Source organism: Maniola hyperantus, chromosome 2 (genome assembly GCF_902806685.2).
Source record: "Maniola hyperantus chromosome 2, iAphHyp1.2, whole genome shotgun sequence".
NCBI classification, from domain to species: Eukaryota; Metazoa; Arthropoda; class Insecta; order Lepidoptera; family Nymphalidae; genus Maniola; species Maniola hyperantus.
Genome location: NC_048537.1, coordinates 4829926 through 4852652, shown reverse-complemented (window position 1 = coordinate 4852652; position 22727 = coordinate 4829926). Strand labels below are relative to the sequence as shown.

At 36.4% G+C, this 22727-nt stretch overlaps 1 protein-coding gene across 1 annotated transcript; it reads right to left on the bottom strand.

Annotated features, from left to right (window-relative positions):
• Nucleotides 1-14028: 14028 nt before the first annotated feature.
• LOC138403631 (uncharacterized protein PF3D7_1120000-like) lies at nucleotides 14029-22463 on the bottom strand. Its single transcript, XM_069504936.1, has 2 exons — nucleotides 22014-22463; nucleotides 14029-14121 (listed from the first exon to the last, which is right to left on the bottom strand). Exons 1-2 carry the CDS (start codon nucleotides 22461-22463, stop codon nucleotides 14029-14031), a joined length of 543 nt encoding a protein of 180 aa, XP_069361037.1.
• Nucleotides 22464-22727: the final 264 nt, after the last annotated feature.

Here is a 22727-nt window from a genome sequence, read left to right as displayed (position 1 = left end):
TTACCTACTGTATACATTTTGCAAATGATTTCATTTCGTAGCGGGGTTTGAGGTTTCAAACCCCCTTCCAACCCAGCAGCTTCCAAGCTACTGGCTTAAGGTCGTCCGTTCACCTACTACCATGGTTTTCCAACACTTCGCTTTCTGGTCTGAGGCAATTCTAGTACAATAAAATTGACGACCTCTTTGGCGTAGTGGTGAGTGCTGTGGTTTTATAAGTGGGAGGTACCAGGTTCTATTCCCGGCAGGGACAATTTGTGGCTAGTTACCACTCTACCGGCAAAGCCGTGCCGCCAAGTGATTTAGCATTTCGGTACGATGCCGCGTAGAAACCGATCAGGGCCCAGGGGTGTGGGTTCAATGATACTGCTATACCCCTTCCGGAAGGGGTATGGCAGTATCATTGAAGCTTCCAAGTTAGCCCGCTTCAATCTTAGTCTGAATCATCACTTACTTATACCACCAGGCGAGATCGCAGTCAAGGTTTAACTTGTATCGGAATTTTTAAAAAAGCAATTTCGAAAATCCTGGTTCGTGGTGCGTGGACCATGGTCACCTCAGAAGAACCGCGCGGGTGATTTGTACAAAAACGCTAATGTACGCCGTAAAGTGGCAATTGAAATGGGACGTCTTGACTTTAGCGTGCTTGAGGTTTTACCCTTTTTGTTGCAGGCGCGGGTTGGTTCAAGGGACGATTCGTAAAGGTGTCTTTCAGTTTGCTTTGCAATTATTTTTTTAGTTTTTAATTTGTTATTGGATTCCAAATTGGTCTTGTTTATTTGCCTATTCCGATACATACATGGTTTTATTTATCACAAGAACAAACTAGGTCATATTCAATGCAAGTACCTACCTACCTTGGCTTATTAATTATTAAGTAGGTACCTAAAGAAAAAGAATGAGTGCATTTTATAATTTGAAAAATATCAGTGTTACTGTTTTGGTGCCAAATCCTAATCTTTGGTGAAAATATTCAGTTGTGCGGGCTGTCTCCACACCTCATACCTCGATTGCCATTTCGACTTGTCGTGTACTACAGGTACATACCTACTTAGTTAAATAATTCGAACAACGTACGAGCAGATTCGGACATAAATCGAGCCATCTATTAGATGCTTTGTAGGTACATGACTTACTGGAGCTAAAATTCAGTAGGTAGTCTATAAAAACGTTGGAACTTCTAAGAAAATATAGTTCACGAATCACGTGTCATTGTGCTCTGAGCTGAGCAAAGTGCTCTGAGCCTGACAGTCAAGAGAAACCTACAAAACTAGGTACTATTAATGTTTCAGTGCTATTCCAAAAATAGTCTCATGAAAACGAAATCAACTCTTAGTATGTCAATTGAAAGAAATAAAGCTCGACACACAGCAGCTCGCGTGCAAACACGCCACGACCTATAAGGCTATAAATAGTAATTAAATAATTCGAGCACTAATACGCAGATCCGTGCGTGGATCGAGCCGGCCATTACACGCAAAACGCCAAATCATTTACAAGAAAGCGAGAACCCGCCTCGTACTATTTACATAATTTATTCAACTCACTACCCTGCGGTTGTAGCTCGAATCAATTCCGCAGAGTAAGATTTACTTTACTCCATGAGTAAGTACTTAATACAGACAGACGAGTTCAAAATCAATGTAGTTTCAACAGGGATTTATTTTGTAGTTGCTTATTTTAACTCTTAAGTTATTTAAGTGAATCTTTTCCTGAATATAACGAAGAAGTTTTATCCACCTATAGATGTCAATTTGAATTTTAAATGATATCTATGTATCGAATTTAGACATTTCCTAGTTTTTATTAACAGTGTGTCAGTGATACTAATTTCGTTTGTAATTAGGCTTACGAAGGTAGTTGAAGGTATTTAAGTGAATCTTGTCCAGTATAAATCAAATCAATTTTTTATCTAGACACTAATTTGAATTTATTATTTAAAATTTATAATTCTAAATATTTTCGTAATTTACTTGGGTCAATTAAAATAATAATCTACTAGTACAAAAAATCAATATATACAAAATGACGTATCACACATGACGTGATCGTTTAGTTCATACTTTGATTTTAAAGTAGTTTTATTTGTTAATACGAGTTGCAACGTTATGAAAGTCAAGCACCGATACAATCTCCCAAATATTAAACTAATATTTAGGCAACGCTTTGCCCCAAGCCGCCTCATTTGAATAAGGTGCAGTTCCACTCTATACGGTTCTATGCCATGGATTTATTATTCTTCTTCTTCTCTTGTGGTTCTTCACACAACCTTGGACTGTTATTCGCGTGGATTTTCCATAAAACATAGCAGTGCTAATATTTAAGCATTTATGTTGCTGATGTGATACTAAAACCATGTGTTTGATGTAGAACCACAGAATACATACCTTGACTTTATATAAAAACCCTTTCTTACTGGGGTCTACACTTTATAATCAGAGAAAACATAATATTAGGTGCAAAATATAGTTTCTAACACGGATAGGATTACTTACCTAAGTAAAGCTCAGTAAGTTATTGAAGAATGTTTGGTTTATTTACTTAACATGTTAAAAAACTTTTGTTACGTAACACGTCCGCTTTGATAAATTTAAATAAAGTTATTTGTTCAATGTTCAATACAACTGAAATATTTTAAAACATTTTTTAATATTATAAACCCTGAATGCACTTTAGGCACAGAATAGGTAAGTTACGTACTTACTTACTAAGTATTACATAATGCTATTCGATTCCATCTAACCTTAAGTCCGTAACAATGTAAAAATACCTAATAATAAGCCTATAGTCAATATAATCTAGGATCTAATACATTTAGGTACAGAAATAAATTGAATCACAGCAAAGGAACCGGGGCTTAAGTCCGTCGGGTGTAGCTGTAAATATCATAATCATAACCCATTAGTCGGTTAATGCTATGTCTCTGCGGCAACCTTTGAGCACGGTTTATTACGTCGCTATTAATTGAGAACGGCCCAGGAATTAATACCGAAATGATATCGAAATAAAATTTTTCTATCGAGGGCCCACGAGGGCCCTAGGAAAGTTTCAGCTTACTTGTAATAATTATGAGTCAAATGTTTTTCCTAGGTTGTCGACTGTCGTATCTTTCTCAAGACTAGAAACTACTGGGCCAACTTTTTTGGGCTGCTCTACTAGGTACCTACTGCTAAACTTGTACATACATGTCTAAAGTTCCACTCGACGATGTTTTTATGTGCTGCTGAAGTGCATTAAACCGCAACTATCCTCATCTCCTCATCTTCCTCATCTTTAACTTCAACTTATCGTGGGCCCACTAGTTAGAAAGGGTCTAAGTACTTTTAGAATGAGAAAGGCTTAGTCCTATAGGATCTATGCGCGACTTTCTCGCGATAGGTAGGTACGCGAGAGTAGCGATGCATGACTCACGAGTCACGAATTTAAAGAACATAGTTAGTAGCATAGTATTAATTAGACATAGATTTTTTGAAAAAAATCATTGCTCTAGAGAGGCATTATCCACGAAGAAAACAGCAAAATACGTTTGTATGGAAAAAGGTCCACTAGCGTCCATACGCGACTGCAGCAGATTACGGAATATCCAACTCGGTTCACTAAGATAGTTAACGCGACAGAGCTGTGTGAGTGTTTTATGAAATGGCTCAGACATTCACTTGTGGCGTTCTACCGTGCTGCGCGTTGTGCGTCACGCTTGATGCTGTGATGTCTTAAACTCTTAACAAACGTCAATGCCCTTAAAAGTTAAACGAACACGGCTAAGGATAACTACTTAATAACTACTAATTAACGAATATTGGAAAGTAATTAAGTGCATGTCACACTCGCTAAAGAGGTTTTAGTTGATGAGTTTCAGTGCTACGAGAGGCGTCGCGGATGAGTCCGCCCCATTCCACTGAGCCAATCAGCTGGCTCAGAGCTGTCTCCGTAGATCAGCACGAGACCCGCGGCGATGCGAAACGGGGCGATGTAGGGGACAAGCGACGAGGGATAAGCGATGAAGTTGTATGCTCGCCTTGGCGCGGGCACTCCCGTGCTCCCAGGTTGAGGTGTAGGACTCACGGCCGCAATCTGTGATATCTTTTAGTACCTACTTATACTAATGGCCCCGATTCTCTTGTCTCTTTCTCTAAACTAAATTTAGACTATCTGCATCCTTTTCTTTGTACTAATGCTAAAAAAGGAACGGAACATGACTTTCACATTTAAAGACTCTAAATTTTAGTGCACAATACAAAATTAAACAGTAGGTTCGCGAGTGCGTGCTAAAATCACGGGTTTAACCATCTAAAAATTAAATTTAGAAATGTCAAACTGCTTCTGTCCTTTTCATATTACAATAGTAAGAAGAGGGTGCGAATACTCTAAAATTAGGTGATTGACTGACGTTTGGCATTTTTTCATACAGCAGATAAAAATAATCAGTAGACCTACACCTACGCACAAAGTAGTAGAAGAAAGCAGAGGAGCTGTCAGCCTGTTATATATTTACTACTACCTATACTATATATACTAGGCTGCCTGGGCTGTTGGTTTTCCAATCACACAGCGCCCATTTCAATATAGTACCTACTTACCTATCAACATCTTAATTCTTGACATCAAAAACAGTTTTTACCATAGATTCATCAAAATTTATGGTACAAGATGTGAGCTCATCGCGGTATATTATACGGTAAAGGAAAACATCGTGAGAAAACCTGCATGCCTGAAAGTTATGAAGTTCTGCATAATGTTCTCAAAGGTGTGTGAAGTCTACCAAATCCGCACATGGCCAGCGTGGTAAACTATGGCCAAAACTCTACTCTCACTACAGAGCACGGGTCTACTCTCTTCTGAGAGGAGACCCATGCTCTGTAGTGAGACGGCGATGGGTTGATCATGATGATGATGAGTTTAAAGTAACAGATCTGAGATTTGAGACTACGTGCTAGTTTTACCGCCTATCGCTACCACCACAGCCGCAGGAGAGCGTAGGTACCGCTTTCATAATCCAATTAAGAATAATTGTCGATAAACTGACAGCTCGGATATCGATTTATGTGGTGATATTTTAGGATCGTTAATAAATTTATGCTTGTTCTTGCCTTTGCTGTTTGATTGCACGCCATGTTTCCATTAGGTTTATTCGATTCGCATTTCAAATGAATTGACGAATTGACTGCTTATATCACGATAGTAGAGTAATTATTGTTCGATAGCAACATTTATTTTTCATGTTTATTATTGAAAAATTCGATTATTAAAAGTGTGAGTCGACAAGTTTCAATTTGATGATTGTTTATAAATCTAAAACCTACAAAGTTAGTAAAAGGGAAGAGACTGTTTAGTTTAGTCATCGATGGATTAGGTAGTAGGTATATTTCTTTATTCAGATACAAGTTAGCCGTTGACTGCAATCTCACCTGGTGGTGGTATTCCTAGGTCACTTCGCTTTGGTCAGCCTGGTAGTACCTAAATCTTTCTCATTTTGAGAGTAGATCCGTGCTCAGTAGTGATTCAGCGATGGATTGATGATGATAATGATGATGCTAGATTATCTCCATATTAAATGGTATGGTCTCTATGGTACCTAAATGATGTCCACAACTATGTCCACGTGGATTTTGGTTTTCAAAAAACCCGTAGGAACTTCTTAATGTTCCGGGACAAAAAGGAAGGGTATGTTTGTCCCCGAGATGTATCTAAGCTAACTCTCTGCAATTTAGTAAAAATTGGTTAAACGTATGACCCGTGAAAAGCTAGCAGACAGATAGACGCTTTCGCTTTTTGCCCACGACTTCGCGACTCCGCGTGCACTTAGGTTTTTAAAAATGCGAAGGGAATTAAATTCTCGATTTTCCGGGATCAAAAGGGATGTAAGCTATCTCTGCACAAATTTCGTCAAAATCGGTTTGTAAGTATCTACCATCTATGTAAATGGATGAGCCGTAAAAAGCTAGCAGACAGTCTGAAACACTTTAGCATTTAGGAACTATGCTTTTGGAGTTTATTTTACTCAACATCTAGTTATGTTTATAGTGAATGATTAAAATGTCAATAGGCCCTATCTAAAAAGTTGTCCAGTACATATTTCGCAAAGAAATATGTTCCGCCCAGCTCTATTGATTTCGCGGCACACTGAGCTTGAGTTACGAGGCGCGACGTTGCGGTGAGCCCGATTTATTAGTTCCCGCGTCGCATCGGGGCGATCCAATTCCATTACATTTTTATCCCCGTATTTCATTGTGACAAATTCCGGACTTGCAGATGCGGGTATTCTGTATTGCGACATGAAATATTTGTTTTGATTTTTTTCTCGTTTAACCACAATCCATTGTTTACGGCGTCACTTTATTATGCCGGTGCGATAATTTATTGTGTTGTTTGACCAATCCACCGACATACACAGTTGGTTTACGTGGTTTACATTTAGCGGTACTTAGGTAAGTCGTAAAAGTAATGGGTAAATATTTTCTAACATATGTATACTTGCATGCGTGTTACATTTTTTACCGAAAGTCCAAATACCAACTTTCATGGGTATAGTTAAAAAATTATATACGTGGGCACTTTCATACAGACTTTAACCCCCTATTTAACCCATTTAGGAGTGGAATTTCCAAAAATATTTTCTTAGTGAGTGCAGGCTACGCTACCTAATAAAAGGAGCGTAGGTACTGACGAAATTTCAAGTTTTTAGTAGTCCGTCAACCTAGTGTAGCCCGTCCATCTAAGGGTGCTACTGCTACGGCACGAGGTCGCTATTCTGGTACCTTGAGAACTTGAGACCCAATGTTGCGATTAAATTATGGCAAAATACGAGTAGTAGCATCCAGGGTAAATAAGCGATTGTGTATCACCCGGCACAAACACATTTAAGAAGTAATTTCAGTTGTATGACACGGATATTAAACCTATATTTACAACATTGTTGTCTGTAATAAATGTACGTATTTTGTCATGCGGGAAGAGCTGTCACAATAAACGTAATTTCATTTTATTTTATGATTCTATAACGCGCCGTGAAGCGAGTCTGTCGTTTCGGAAAAAGCTTTTGTACAATGACAAAGATTCACAAAGTTTTACCGCTTTAATAAAAGGGTAAATGTCCCTGTATGATCCGCCTAATGTTTCGTTACTAATTGTTTTGGGTTTTTTCTCTTCATTGTACCTATTCGGTACAAAAAGTAGAAAGTATAAATGGTTATTTTCAGGGCATTATGCACCATTGATACGCAAAACGTCACAAATGGTAAGTAAAATGAAATATAGTTTAGATTTTTTTAAAACTAAATAATGCCTCGCGACTTCATCCATGTTGATTTTTGTTTTTTATTTTATTTTTGATAAAAAGTAGCCAATATCAATAAAAAGTAGCTTGAAATCTCGATGATCCGTTGCTCCGCTGCGGTGATGTTTTAGGTTAAACCAAGAAACAAACACACTTTCGCATTTTTAATATTATTATAGCTAACACGTCGCACAGGTGGGCTAATCTATAAATTAAATATCCATAAGTAGGTATCTACCTAAATCTTAGTGAAATGTTCTAAAAGTAGGTACGTGTTAGATAGGATAATGAAAACTGTTTTGATTTTCACTGATATAAGTCTGGAAGTTATAAGGACCCAAACAAAGGTCGATTTCAATTGTTTTTGATACTAAGATAGGTATTCTATAAGATTGATGAAATTCCTATCAACGTATGCATATGTATTAGGTACGTTTCAAACTCGTCTGAATACCTAAATAGGAAGCTGGGTATCGTTTATTCAATAAATAATAATTCAGCCTCTCTTTCTTCTTTTACTAAAACAAATCGTAAATAATAATTCGTGTCTATTACTTTCATATTTTCTGATATTTTAATGTTGTGTGTATAATTTTCCAACGAAAATATACTGTAATAAAAACTCTAAAAAACGTTTTTGGTGAGACTGTAAAATCGATCTAGGAATTTGGAAGACGAACCGTGAACGCATAAACACATTCCGTATCTACCTACTCCCGTCGCATGATAGAAACTAATAAAAACCGTAAATATAAGATGATCCGGAATAACAACAGTATTTAAATTTCCGATTCGACGCGGATTTAAACAAAAACGTTCTATTTAATAGTAGATGTTCGAGGTAGGTACATTTAAGTAGGGTCACCAAGAGTCAAGCCTTTGGAGAATTATAGAATCTCACGGCCGAATACAGAAACGTCTCTTTATGAAAAGCGACTTTAATATTATTAACAAATTGTATTGATTATTATATTTCAACAGGGCTAGCTAACCGCGTTTTTTAGACCTAAGTTAACTTAATGAGGAATGTATGGGTACCTGGTGCTAGATAAGCCATCACGTCATCAAGCCGTTACAAGTATGAAGATTTTTTTCCTATGTAAGTTTTTGGTTAAAAAAATTATATATCTTACTAGCTTATGCTCGCGACTTCGTCCGCGTTGACTACGCAGATTTCAAACCCCTGATTTAGCCCCATAGGGGTTGAATTAGGGGGAGGAAGGGGAATTTTAGTCGTTTAACATTATTACACAAAATTACACTTAACTGAACAATTTGAGGTAAGTAAATAACACAAGCAACTGAAGTACCTATACCTACGTAAGTTTTACATTTGAGTTGATGTAGTTGCTTACTGGGATGGTCCCAATTTCTATGCATTATGTAAAATTGTTTTACTGAAATAAATATTTTTGATTTTTTTAATTTGATTTTGAGTTAATAACACTACCATTCGCGTATGTACCGTACCTACTACTACATCTTTTATCTTAACTAGTATTTATTTATTGCAGAGGCACAGATACCTACTATAGTGTATTCTAATAGAAATGTAGTATTTTAGGAGTGTCCCGTTAAACTGATTAAAATATGGAGTCTCTACATAGTTTGGGGTAAGCTTTTCGAATCGAGACGCGTGCTTGGTCGTACTCGGCGGAACGAGTTCCGGTTAGTTTAGATCGTGTTAGTAATTTCGATCGTTCGATCTAACTCGAACAATCACTCGCGTGCCCAGCGTCCACTTCAGTAATCAACGATTAGGACGGGTATATTCGTGCAAAATTTGAATAGGTAATGTAAGTGACGAGCATTTTCTCCCGAGACGATAACAGTTATTTTCAATTTTCATTTTTCATCGAAGATTTTAAAGAATAAAAATAATTGTTATACTAGTAGATAGATTACTTAGTTTGAAATTGAAATAAAGATTTTAAATTCTAAAAAGTTCGTTCGTTTTTTTATCTTTTTTTTAGTGATAAGTTTGTTTTTTCAGTTCGATCTTATAGAACTGATATAGGTAGATTCCGTTATTATTATATAGTCTGTGGTGAAATATCTTTGCAAATTGCAAGTTACAATTTGTCTTTGTCTTAACTGCAGGCTTCTATCTTGGGATTCTTCAATCCGTTTTTGATTAGGTACTTACTTATAAGTATTTGGCGTAGAATAGCTAAGTACTTAAGTACAATGTACCGGAGAGGTAAGACGTTACGTCGTAGTTTCTAAGTCAACGATTTATTTTTATTATCACCAAAATTGTTATATTTCCTAACAATACATAAAAACTCCAAACCCCCAACAGCACCGGATGTACCTTCTAAGGGGGCGAGCCAAAATAGTACAAAACGTATGGGTGGAGACGTTGGTAATATGATGTTATTATTAATGTTCAACTTATTAATGCTGCTTTTAGGGTCGGTGTGTATGTGTAATATGTGTACCTATAATAATTGATCCTTTACTGTTAGTAGGTACTTATAGGGGTCGATCTTAAAAGAGTGAAACCTTCGTTGAACCATCTCAAGCCAAAGCCTAGAAATCAGAATTATGATAATGCATACCTACCTAAGTCAAAGACAGGCTAAGCATGGAAAACTACTGCTGCAACATAAGTATGCTCCATGGAGAATAAAGAAGGAAACCATGATACGAAGTAATAATGTGAATAAAGTGATGATGATGATGATGAAGTCCAGTGGATAACTTGGAATACCTACGAAATGAATATTCCTAATATTTTGTAGTGAAAAGGTTTTATAATTTGAATTGCCGATTTGTTAGTTACAAATTATAATCGTATTTAGTTTTCGGTTTCCACATAGAAATTCTGCACGGATAAAAAATTGAAAAGCAAAATTGATCGGTTAAACTTATTACGGAGTCCATACAAATACTGAAAATCAATTTTATATAGGTAGGTACTTACCTACCTATTTACACCGCGGCCGTATGTGTTAGGTACAATTATAAATATTTAAAGAGGCTAGCAGGTGTTGTGTTTGGTAGGCACATACTCACCGTTAACATTAAACCAACTAGAATTACGAGCACTTTATTTTACAAAATTGGTCAAGACTTCTTAATTTTTTTGGAATTTGTTCAACGTGTAACAGGAATTTTGATATAAACAAATCCCAAGGGTGCTCTTTGGTTTTCCGGGATTACAAGTAGATATCCTATGTTCGTCTCCTAAATGCTAGCTATCGCTAGAGATGCATCGCGTTTATAATAATACTAGCGACCCGCCCCGGCTTCGCATGGGTGCAATGTAGATACTAATGTGGTGTCATTGAGGTGTCATTTCCTCGGAAACTCAAATGAGAGGATTTTTTCCGACCTAAGTAATTCACATTATTTCAATTTCTCTAGGGATCTCTAATTTTTTGAGAATTAAATTATAGCTATAAACCTTTCCCTTGAATCACTCTATCTATTGGTGCAAACCGCATTAAAATCCGTTGCGTAGTTTAAAAGATCTACGCGTTCATACATACATACATACATACATACATACAGACAGCGGGAATCGACTTTATTTTATACTATGTACAGATTAGCTTATTAGTAATCTATAAAAATAAGTACCTAATTTATAATTTTATTACCTAACTAGCTTATGCTTGCGACTTCGTCCGCGTGGACTACACAAATTTCAAACCCCTATTAGGGATTGAATTTTCAAAAATCTTTACTTAGCCTAGGTCATAAGAGCTATCTGCAATCTGCATGCCACATTTCAGCCCGGTCCGTCCAGTAGTTTGAGCTGTGCGTTGATAATTTCAGTCAGTCAGTTTATAGTCAGTCAGTTAGTCACCTTTTCCTTTTATATATTTAGATTAACAATACCTAAGTTAAGCTTGTAAAAACAACGTTTACATGACTGTAATAATGCTAGGTCGAGACATATGAAATCTTAAGATTAGGTAATCGTAAATTTCAACAACAGATATCAACAAACAAGTCCGAGGCGCGGAACTCTAAAAGTCAATCTCCGCGTTTGGTACAGCAACCCGGCAATTTAAAAATTAATTCCATCACATTTCATCCGACACAGGTTTGTATTTCCACGACACCGCAACAGCTGATTAAGTGTAAAACAATCCTGTGGCTGAGTAAAGCAAATCTTCTACCACTCTATCAAAAACAAATTCAACACCATGGATTCAGCATATCATATTTTCAAAATTGATGACAATCTGCTATTTGAGTATTTGAGAGTGATATCACTACCCATAATATCATACTACGAAAGTGTATTTGTTTGTTAGTTTGTGGCATCGGCGTAACTTTTGCATGGCTAAAGTTAAAGACCTGGCGAGTGACAACTGGTCTTTTTATCCCGGAAAATTTATTCTTGGAATTTGCACAGGACTTTTATAAACCTATTTCCACGCATCATCTAGTTATTCTAGTAGATAGGTATGGAAGTCCCAAACTGCCGAGTGATCCAGCTCTACAAGACAATTTGTGTATTTATACCTTTAGGTCTGGACACAATGAAATATGTGCATATGGAAATATAAGCACTTTAGTAAAAAATACAAAATTGAATTCATGGCCCAAACACTTCGTCTTTTAATTCGGAATGATGCTTAACATTCCCAACCCCGATACCCACTAGCCTCATGCCATTCGCTCTGGTTCCCATTAGGTAACCAATCAGTACAGCGTGCCTAAGAAACTGTTCACGTCGCATTAACACCAGTCGACGTGGTCCGAGGGTCAAGGACATCGCAAAGCACCACTGATGGACTATAAATTACATAATTTTATTGGTTCCAATCAAGTATGGTCTCGATTAAAAAATGTATCGACGCCGAATTCAGATTTTTATTGATTGCTACGCTCGATTTTGTTTTGAGTTGATTTTTTTGGGTTTTGATGCTGTAAATGTGGGTTTTTGTTATGAACAGGTTTGTGATCAAAATATTTAAGACAGAAAAAAACTGTATTCGATATTTTTGCTAATAAGCCTTCAAAATGTTATCCCTGGGGTTTTACAAGGAATACGTCAGTATCTACCCAAGTGAAGACTTAATAGTGCCTTGCATGATGGTACAGCTAATGGATGTCGGAGCTTCTAAATTTGAACTGCATTGCATTTCATGATACCTGCTCAATTGCCTAGATTATAACTAATTAAGTAGGTAAGTATGACAAGATGTAGGTATACCTATGAACGCCACAAAGTATATCCACAATTCCAAGGTTCATCACCCCCACACGCCTAGCATATACCTAAGCTAAATTCAGGATATATATATTAGTCATTGTCTAAAAATGTCCAGTGTATATGTTATTATCTTACAAAAATAAATAAACATTGGCCAAATCAAACATTTAAGCAATAGGTATATTTATCTAAACAAATTACTTTAAATATAAATTAAATTTGACGAAACAAATTGGAAACATCTTAATAAATCAGGTTTTCGAAATTAGCATACAAATTACTTTAATTCGTGTTAGGTTTTTATATTAGTTTCAACCGGAGATGAAATCGTTGTGTTTCACGCCATCTTTACGAGCTAAATTGGGTCATATTTATAAATGAGAAATGAAAATATAAATCATAATAAAAATCGTCGCTACCTACTCATTTCCAAAACCTACTGCTTAATAACTTATACCTACGTTATTATAATTCTTAGTTAAAAAAGTAGTGACAGCCTAGTGGTAATGACGTCCCGGGTTCGATCCCAGGTACGCATATCTAATTTTCGGAATTATGTGCGTTTTGAGCACAGTCTATTTAGGGAGCTTTATGCAATTGAATAGGTATCTCTAGCTTTAACGGTGAAGGAATACATCGTGCGGAAACCTGTATGCCTGAGAGTTCTCGATGTTCTCAAAGATGTGCGAAGTCTGCCAATCCGCACTGGGCCAGCGTGGCAGGCCTTGAACCTTAAAGCTTTCTCAATCTGAGTGGAGACTCATGCCCAGTAAAGGGCCGACGATGGATTGATCATGAATTCTTAATTATTCCACTGCAAATTACTAAGTACTCTTTACTCGTTTTAAAACTAGCAATTCATTAATTTTCAATGTTACGTACGTAAGTAGGTAGCTGCTTACCTACTTACGTTATAATGAAGGTAAAAACAACCTTTTCTAAAGTGATAATTAAAAACAGCTGTTACATTTCAATTACAACCGCAATTATCATGTGCTTTCAATGGCGAAGGTTAGCATCGGATCTAGCAACACATGCAACCGACAATCAACCGTAACAATAGGCCACAACGGAAGCGTTTGAAGTGCTAATTCGAAAAACACAAACCACATAGTAATCAGCAAAAAGACGCTCCTCAGAGCTGGCGATGAAATGACTACGAACCTGCAATTAGTGGCTAAGGCAAAATGGCTGCTTGTAATATCCGCTTGACCACTTTGATGGAACCCCCTAAAACGCGTCCGTCAGCTGAGGAGGCACGTGCAAATAAGGACAATTTGAATATATTAAGGGGTCTTTCGTACTAGTCGTGTACCCACCCCCTCAAGTTACGACGTGCGTGTGTGTTAATTTAATTTTCTACTTGCAGTAATTGCACGGCCGGGACAGGCGGGCTGCTTAAGGTAAGCGCCCACTGTTCCGCATAACACGCATCGGACGCAACAGATTTTAGTATTATTTGTAGAGCAACTGCGTCCATTGATTTACATTGCACGGACCGCACGCATCGGCTTGCCAGTATCTACTTAACACCGACGCAGTTGCACGAAGGGGCAACTAGATGCATGCCGATTACGTCTTATTACGTATTGTCGATCAGTGGGCGCACCCCGCGCACTCGCTTCGCCACGTCAGCTGCCATGTTTTCTTTCTTCTCTTCTTCTTTCGTCGTCTTCTGTCAAAAACAAGCAACTATAACGAATTGTTCTTTGACACTTTCCAAATCCTTTATCATACACACAATTGCACTCGTCCACTCGCTAGTCAAAAAATTGTGTCGACTATCCGATAGCTGATAGTTGCGTCGGCATTTCGATTACTGCGGATACTGGATGTACGTACTACAGACGCATCTGTTCGTGCGATGCCGAACTGTGGACACCTACCTTTACACGGCAATGTAACGAGCTATTTGTACATTAAAAGTACATATTTGCATGAGCTCACTGCTCTGTAAATGTTACCTCGCTATGTGTTCTACTTGCTTAATGCACTCTACAAATTGCAAACTGCGAGTAAACATGAAAGCTTAGCCTTAAATCTTTTTCCGGGAAAGTTTTTAAGGTGGAATATATGCCTACTTCAGTTTTTTCGTTTATTTAAGAAAAACGATGAACGAACGAATTTGACGAAACTCTTTAGTCAACAACTTTAACGTTTTAACTAAGTAACTTTGCATTTTTCATACCTGTAATGTACCTCTATTAGAATCCTTGTTAAATATGAATTACTAGATGATGTCCCTAACGTTGTCCGTGTGGATTTATTTTTTGAAAATTACATGGGAACCGTTTGATTTTCCGAAACAAAAAGCATCTACTTATCTACCAAATACCGATACCTAAGCTATCTCTGTACTTGTCAAAATTGGTGTAACGGATGGGCAGACAGACACATTTTTGCATTTATAATATGAGTATGGATTATATTAATAAATAATTAAAAATGTATTTCTTTTAATTAGGCAAATCAGACCTCTGCTCTGATAGCTAGTAAGTATTAAGTAATAACGGTAAACCATCCGAGGTCGTAAAATGTGGGTACAGGTAATCCATTACCAATCAATAATAAATTAGGAATCGGATTTCAATACAAAACCTTACAATCTTGCTGTTTACCATTGACGCATGTACATAAATCACTTCAAACCTATTCAAAGGTTCAATAACATGAAAGGACGTAAAGCATATTGGTTTTGAAAGCAAATAAAGTAAAACAGCGCATCGAGCGCGGTCCGACAATGGACACAATCGGCCCGAGCCGACATAATCTTTTCCTCATTAATAACCTCTCTTCACACGTTTAGTGTTAACATGACAAATGCGGTCGGTACAAAAGCCGCCGACCGCTGCGGGGCGTCTGAATGAGCACCCGATTTTCATTTTCGTTTTGCCACACAGATAGGCGAATAGCGGCGAATAGTATTGTTGCTCCACCGTTCGTCTAGTTCATAGGAGCAGATGACATAGGATAGGTATCTAACTGCCGTACTCAGAGTCGCTTAATCGTTATTTAAGTTTAGTTAAAACGAGACAGAGCTATATCTCTCACATAAATATGTCTCGTTTTAACTCAATCTTAAGTAACGGTTAGCGACTCTGAGTACGGCTGTAAGTCTACTGACACAGAATATATAATAATACCTACTGACTTTGAAAAAACGGGCTGAATTGAGAACCACCTCCTTTTTGGAAGTCACTTTAAAAGTAAACAAGTAAAGAAGCTTCTCGCTGAAATGCACAAGAGGCGTTACCGGAAACTGACAATGAAATTGTGCCTTTGTTTGCTCGACTTGGCGGGGGCACTACCGTGTCCCCAGATCATGATAGATAGAGTAGGTACAGCACGCGACAAAAAGGAATGTACATCGCGGCCTTTCGAATGACATTTCCGTTTTGTAGAGCGTTGTCTTTGTGACTCATACCTATAATATGACGTTTTGTCGGTCTCAATGACAGGGACAATGCTCTACAAATCTGCTATCTCCTTCTAAATGTCGATGTATACTTTACTTTCGGCCGCGTACTGTACCACAGTTTTACGATATAAGTAAAGTGCCGGGCAAACCGCGTTGTATTGCGTTTCTCCGAGAAGGCTCCTGCGATCTTTTGAGTTTATCTTTTGAGTCAGATGCGGAAAATCAAACTTTAGTAAAGTCTGCTCACTAACGTAGTGTCGCTACCGAACTTGTGTTTATTATTTACCAGCTGATGCCCGCGACTTCGTTCGCACGGATTTAAGTTTTTAAAAATCCCGTGGGAACTCTTTGATTTTCCGGAATGGAAGTAGCTTATGTCACTCTCCAGGCCTTAAACTATACCCATGCAAAAAATCACATGCTCTGTTGCGACGTGATTGAAAGACAAACCAATAAATCAACAAACCAACAAACAAACACACTTTCGCATTTATAATGTTGGTAGTGATTGTTGGTATTTTATTAAAATAACCCTAAGAATAATATATATTGTATAGAACTAGCTATGCTTGCGACTTCGTCCGCGTGGACTACACAAATTTCAAACTCCTATTCCCCCCCTATATATATAGGGGTTAAAATTTCAAAAGGATTTTTGAAATTTTAACCCCTCTTAGGGGTTGAAATTTCAAAAATCCTTTTTTAGCGGATGCCTACGTCATAATAGCGTTCTGCATGCCAAACAGCCCGATCCGTCCAGTAGTTTGAACTGTGCGTTGATAGATCAGTCAGTCAGTCAGTCAGACAGTAAAAATTATAAAATAAGTAAAAGCAAAATGCATGCTGTAGCCGCCTATAATTTGAATTACATAATAGCTTAGCACCTAGGAATAGGATTTGAATAATTTTTTATATGATTCTGTTGGTGGTTCAGTAAATAAATAAAAAAAGTATGCCCGCGGGGGTAGCGACACTATGTTAGTAAACAGACTTTACCTAACTCTCAGAAATTATCTGCCAAAATAATCAGCGACTGTGTGTCTGAGTGAGAATAAATTCTTATTTAAGAATCAAAAATTGAAATCCGGATATTCTAATCTACTTATTACCATTTGAATATGCATAAACTGTAAAACAAATTGTATAATCAATTAAAAAAAAGTGTCACTTAAAATTTGTAGCTAAAATAAAAAATGTAGTTATAACGTTATGAAATACTTACTACGAGTGTGACTTCGAAAGCGGGATGCTCGGAAAAACAGTAGGTAGATAATTATTATGTGGATTCATTTAATTTTTTATGAGAGTTTTTTGACCAATAAACCGCTCGGTTTACGAGGCTTTCATGAAGCAATTACCAGCAGGGGTCTATCTCAGAGCGAGGTGTAATGCTATAAAATCATAAACTGACCCTCGAAGCACAGGTGTGCCGCTAACTTTATCTAAACTGACCGTTAAACGACTAACTTGACCATAATTCAATCCATTGCCGATGTAATGGGAAATCTCTGCTTTGTTTCCCGTTACAAACCAGTCATGTATAATATCTACACTGTTTTTTTATTAGCTCCATTTAGATACCCAGTTAGTTTCTTATACAGTAGTTATGCGGTATCGTTTACAAATTTATTGAACTAAATTCTGGGAACATTGTCTTCACTCATTGAGGTTTGTTGTAAAAGCTTCCAATTATGCAATAAAGTTTTTTTTTTAATTTTGAATGACTCATAAAAGTATATGCGTTCAATAAATAGGTAGGTAGGTATATTCAAAAATCTTAAGATAATTAAATTACTGCATAATATTATAGTATCAACATACCTAATTAAGTAATTATTAATTTTAAAAAATCACATTTATCAATCTAAAAACTTACCTATATTATATTAAACTAGCTTATTCCCGTGACTTCGTCCGCATGGACTTCACAAATTTTAAACCCCTAAGTATTTTACCCTCTTAGGTATTGAATTTTCAAAAATCCTTTCTTGGCGGATGCCTACGTTACAATAGCTAAGTATCTGAATTCTGAATACCAAATATCAGCTTGATCCGTCCACTGGTTTGAGCTGTGCGTTGATAGATCAGTCAGCCAGTCAGGTCAGTCAGCTTTTCCTTAGATTTGTTCGGCTTAATTTTTACTCTTACTCGTCATCCAAGTTTGTATGAGGAGACTAGTAGGTACAAGTTGTCGTTTGCATAGGTTTATTTATTTATTTTATTCTTCGAAACCAGATACTTATACCTACTTCCTTAGGGAGGTAGGATTCAACGCCTACTTACTAGAAATAGAAAGATTTTTATTCAAATAAACTTTTAGAAGTAGGTAGGCCTACTTTTGAATCTGCAAATGCATCTACCATTTTAAAATTAACCTGCTACTTAACAGATCCTGCTCGTTATAAACTACTTAGGTACCTATATCAAAATTCAGAATTACGCCCGCCCTACGACCGTTATTGCCTATTCACGAAGTGGACCGTCGAGCGAAGCCGCGAAGCGTCAAGCTGGGCGCATGGAAAGAAAGTGTAAAGGCGCATTATTGACATTGTACAGCGATGCGAGCAACGGCAGGTTTGTAAAGTCATTTTTTTTTTATTTTTTTTTCATTTATTTGGATCACTAACAGCTAATCATATACATCAAATACAAATTTAACAATACAAAAGTTTTAAGATAATATGACGAGCTAATTAAAAGTAATCACGGCATGCGAATGTGTCAGGTAATTTTACTACTAAAAAAAGTTACTTAATTAAAAAATAATAATAATATAAATAAATAAACTCTAAACTAATAAACAAATGTAGGTAAGCAGTTCACATGGCATCAAGTAAATTACTATGGCAATTCACTTAATGCCATATGAACTGAATTCCGGAATTTAACCAGTGAGTCCGCGTGTATGTCTAGCACATTGAGCTTATTATAAAGTTGACTTATTCTAGGGATTGGCGAGTTAGCACCCATAACTGTTGAGCGTCGAGGAAAAGATAAAGAAGAATTTAAAGGTTTTCTAGGATATTTCGAAGGAACCCTTAATTTAAAGCTATTTGAAAGAGAAGAACAATCTATTTTGTTGTTGAAAATCTTAAATAAAAATATGAGATCGAGTTTTGTTCTACGAGTTTCTAAGGATTCCATATTAAAGAAATTTAGTCTGCTATTATAACTTCTTAGGTTTTTTACTTTTCCAGCCGCAAACGTAAGATGCCAAAAAAAGCGCTTTTGCACTCGCTCAATCCTAAGCATATTATGTGTAGCATAGTGAGGCCGCCAAACAACACTGCAATATTCTAAAGTGCTAAGTACTAACGCCTTATATAGTAATATTTTTGTGCTAATCTTAGTAAATTCTTTCCCATTTCGTATAATGAATCCCAACATTTTAGATGCCCGTTTAATTGTTATATCTATATGAGGTATAAAAGTTAAATTACGATCTATAGTTACTCCCAGATCCCTAACAAGATTAACTTCACAAAGAAAATTATTACCAAACGAATATGTGGACGGTATGACATTAAATTTCCGTGTAAACTTTATATGCATACATTTTTTAATATTCATCTCTAAGTTATTGTCCGTGCACCACTGCACCAGTCTATTAACATCACTTTGCAAAAGCTTCGTATCATCGGGGCTATTTACTATTCTGATAATCTTTAAGTCATCCGCATACAAAAAAGGTGTGGAGTTCAAAAAACAATTAGTGATATCATTAATAAATATGTTAAAAAGAATGGGGCCTAAATGGGAGCCCTGAGGAACCCCTGATTTTATTGATTTATGACCAGATTTATACCCACCCACAACCACAAAAAAAGAACGGTTGACTAAGTAAGATTGAAACCACCGCAGTAGTGAACCACATATGCCATACATTGCTAATTTATGTAACAATATACTGTGAGAAACTGAATCAAATGCCTTACTGAAATCAGTATAAACAGCATCAACCTGTTTATTTTTGTTAATTGCCTCTGATAGTTTTTCTACAAATGTAACTAAATTAGTGGTTGTTGATCTGAATTTAGCAAAGCCGTGTTGGCAATCACTAAGGTATTTCCAAAAATAGCTCTGAAGGTAGGGACACAATAATGCTTCAAACACTTTTGCGAAAGTCGAAAGCAATGATATAGGTCTGTAGTTGGAGATCATTGTGTCGCTTTCATTTTTGAAAATCGGAACCACCTTAGCAACTTTCCATGAAGTAGGAAAGACACCAGTGTCAAGTGATCTATTATATATTACTGTTAGAGGCTTTGCTAAACTACGAGCACACTTAAATATGAACAACGGGGAAACAATATCAGGTCCAGTGCCCTTTGAGGGATTTATATTTTGTAGCATCTTTAGGACATCTTTTTCCCCGACGTTTAAAGTCGAAAAGGAGTCACCATTTATGCTAATTGAGTTAAAATAGTCTTTATTTATAGCACATTGACTTGAGGAATCATAGTTAACTTCATCTTTATACACAGAGAAGAAATAATTGGCAAACATATTACATATCTCTATCCCGTCCGATGTTGTAACGGCTCCGTTAGACATTGTAGCAGGATATGAACTACCTACGCCTCTTTTTCGCTTTATATAGGAAAAGAAGTGAGACGAATTCTTCGCGATTAGATCCTCCATATTAGTTAGATACAATTGGTAACATGTTTTAGTCAAAATTATACTACGTTCCTTTAAAATAAGTAATTCTATTTCATCTCTGGGGTTTTTATACTTCTTAAATTTAATTCTAATTTTATTTTTTTCCTTAAGCATTTTTATAAGACTACGACTATACCAAAACGGAAAACGCCTATTTTTAGGTTTATATAGTGGAACAAATTTTTGTAAAGCATTTTTAAGTATATCATTAAATTCCTTTACCATATCATTTACATCTTCGCACCTGATAAAAGCCTCTCCCCAGTCGACATTGTTAAAGAAATCATTAATTATTTGGTAATTCGCTCTTCGAAAGTCATATTTCTTTAAATTAGGATTATATGGTAACGTTTTAAGATCGCTAATAATAATAGAGATTTCTAGGGGAGGGTGATAATTGTCAATATTGCATAATGGAGTATCTGATTCTAATACTAAGCATTCCGGTATATCAGATAGGACAAGGTCAAGAAACTTTCCTTTGTGATTAGGGATGATATTGCACTGTCGGAGGTGATTTACACATAGAAAGTCACTAAATGCTTGCGCAGGCAAAGAATTACTGTTTCTTACCAATTTGTTCTGAGAATCCCAATCAAGAAAGTTCATATTAAAATCACCGACAATGCAAGTGTATCCGTCTAACCTATCTTTAAAATTGTTATACCTGTCCATAAAAGCCTCCAAACATTTCTTATCAAAAGGTGGAGGTAGATAAATTGCACATAAATTAATATGGATTACAGATTTTTTATTCCTGAATTCTAAAGATACCCAAAGATCTTCCTTATCACTTTCAAATTGCTTGAGCCGCTTAGATTTAATAGATTTTTTAACCGCTACAAGCACACCACCTCCATCTTTTTTAAGACTTCCTGTATCACTTCTATCTCGTCTATAAACTGAATATCTATCATCAAAAAGCTCCGTACTTAAAATGTAGTCCTTAAGCCAAGTTTCAGAAAGTACAATTATATCAAAACTTGAACAACATAAGGCCTTATAAAAATCCAGCGTTTTGGTACGTAATCCTCGGACATTTTGATAATAAATACCTAATGAATCGTATGTTAATGATTTTATGACCAATACATGCTAAAAAATCTTAAAATAACTAAACAATATTATTAAGAGAATCGAAATCCCGTATTAGTCGGTACTCTGAATTGGCATTTTTTCTAACAAATATTCTCCCATTTCGGATCCACGTAAATGTATAACCCTTCTCTTTAGCCTTTATGCGAGCAGCTGCGTGTAGTTCTTTATGAAAGGCTGATAAATGTTCCATTATATATATGGGCTTTTGCTCGCCAGAATAACCGACATGAGAGGAGTTAAGTTTTTCAGACGGTTTCTTAGACTTATTAAATTTTGTCACAGCAGCTAAAACTTTATGACGTGTCAACGGGGAATTGAATTGCACAATAGCAGATCTAGGTCTTGGGTTTTCCCGATTTTTTTTTTGCAATTCGAGTGCAGTGCAATACATGTTCTTCCTTAACATCAATACCAACTACCTTAATTAATTTTTGGACCACTTCTAAGAGATTTTCACTTCTGTTCTCTGGCAAACATTGTATTTCAATGTTGCTAGCTCTCGCATTTTGTTCAAGAATATTTATTTTTTGTGAAATTTCTTTTATAGTTGATTGAGATTTTTCATTTTGCTGCTTCAGTTCCGCAATAGTCTCTGTAGCCAACTTAAATTCTTTAGTGACATCCTCATATTGGCCACTTAAAAATTCTATCGAATCCTTCAGGCATTGCATTTCGCTCTTAATATCTTTCAGCTCACTGTTTATTATATTGTGCATAGTTTTATTCATACGCGACAAACCTTCTTCCATCATAGATTTTAATTCCTCCCGTATTATATCTCGTATTTCATCACCCGTAATCCCTGATTCTACAGGCTGAGGAGGAGAAGATACAGCCATGCGTTTCTTGGATCGACTAGTGAGATTTTTACTTGTATCCGAACGAACAGGAGTGTCATCATTGTATAGCTCATTTGCACACCGTCACTTTTCGTTGAACTTGTAGGTTATGGCAAGTAACTATTTTAGGCCAAAAACCAAGTCTATATTCAAAGTCTTTAGTGTTTAACATAAATATCACAACTTAATCATTTTGAATAGACAATTTAAGCACGTATTTAATCGATTTTGTTTGCAGTCAATCGTGTAATTTGGAAAAATTGT

Coding starts and splice junctions, on each gene's coding strand:
- LOC138403631 (XM_069504936.1), bottom strand. CDS start 22,463: ATGGCTGTATCTTCTCCTCCTCAGCCTGTAGAATCAGGGATTACGGGT. Junction 14,122..22,013: donor TTGATGTTAAGGAAGAACAT/GTATTGCACTGC, acceptor TGTTTTTGACAG/AAGACGACGAAAGAAGAAGA.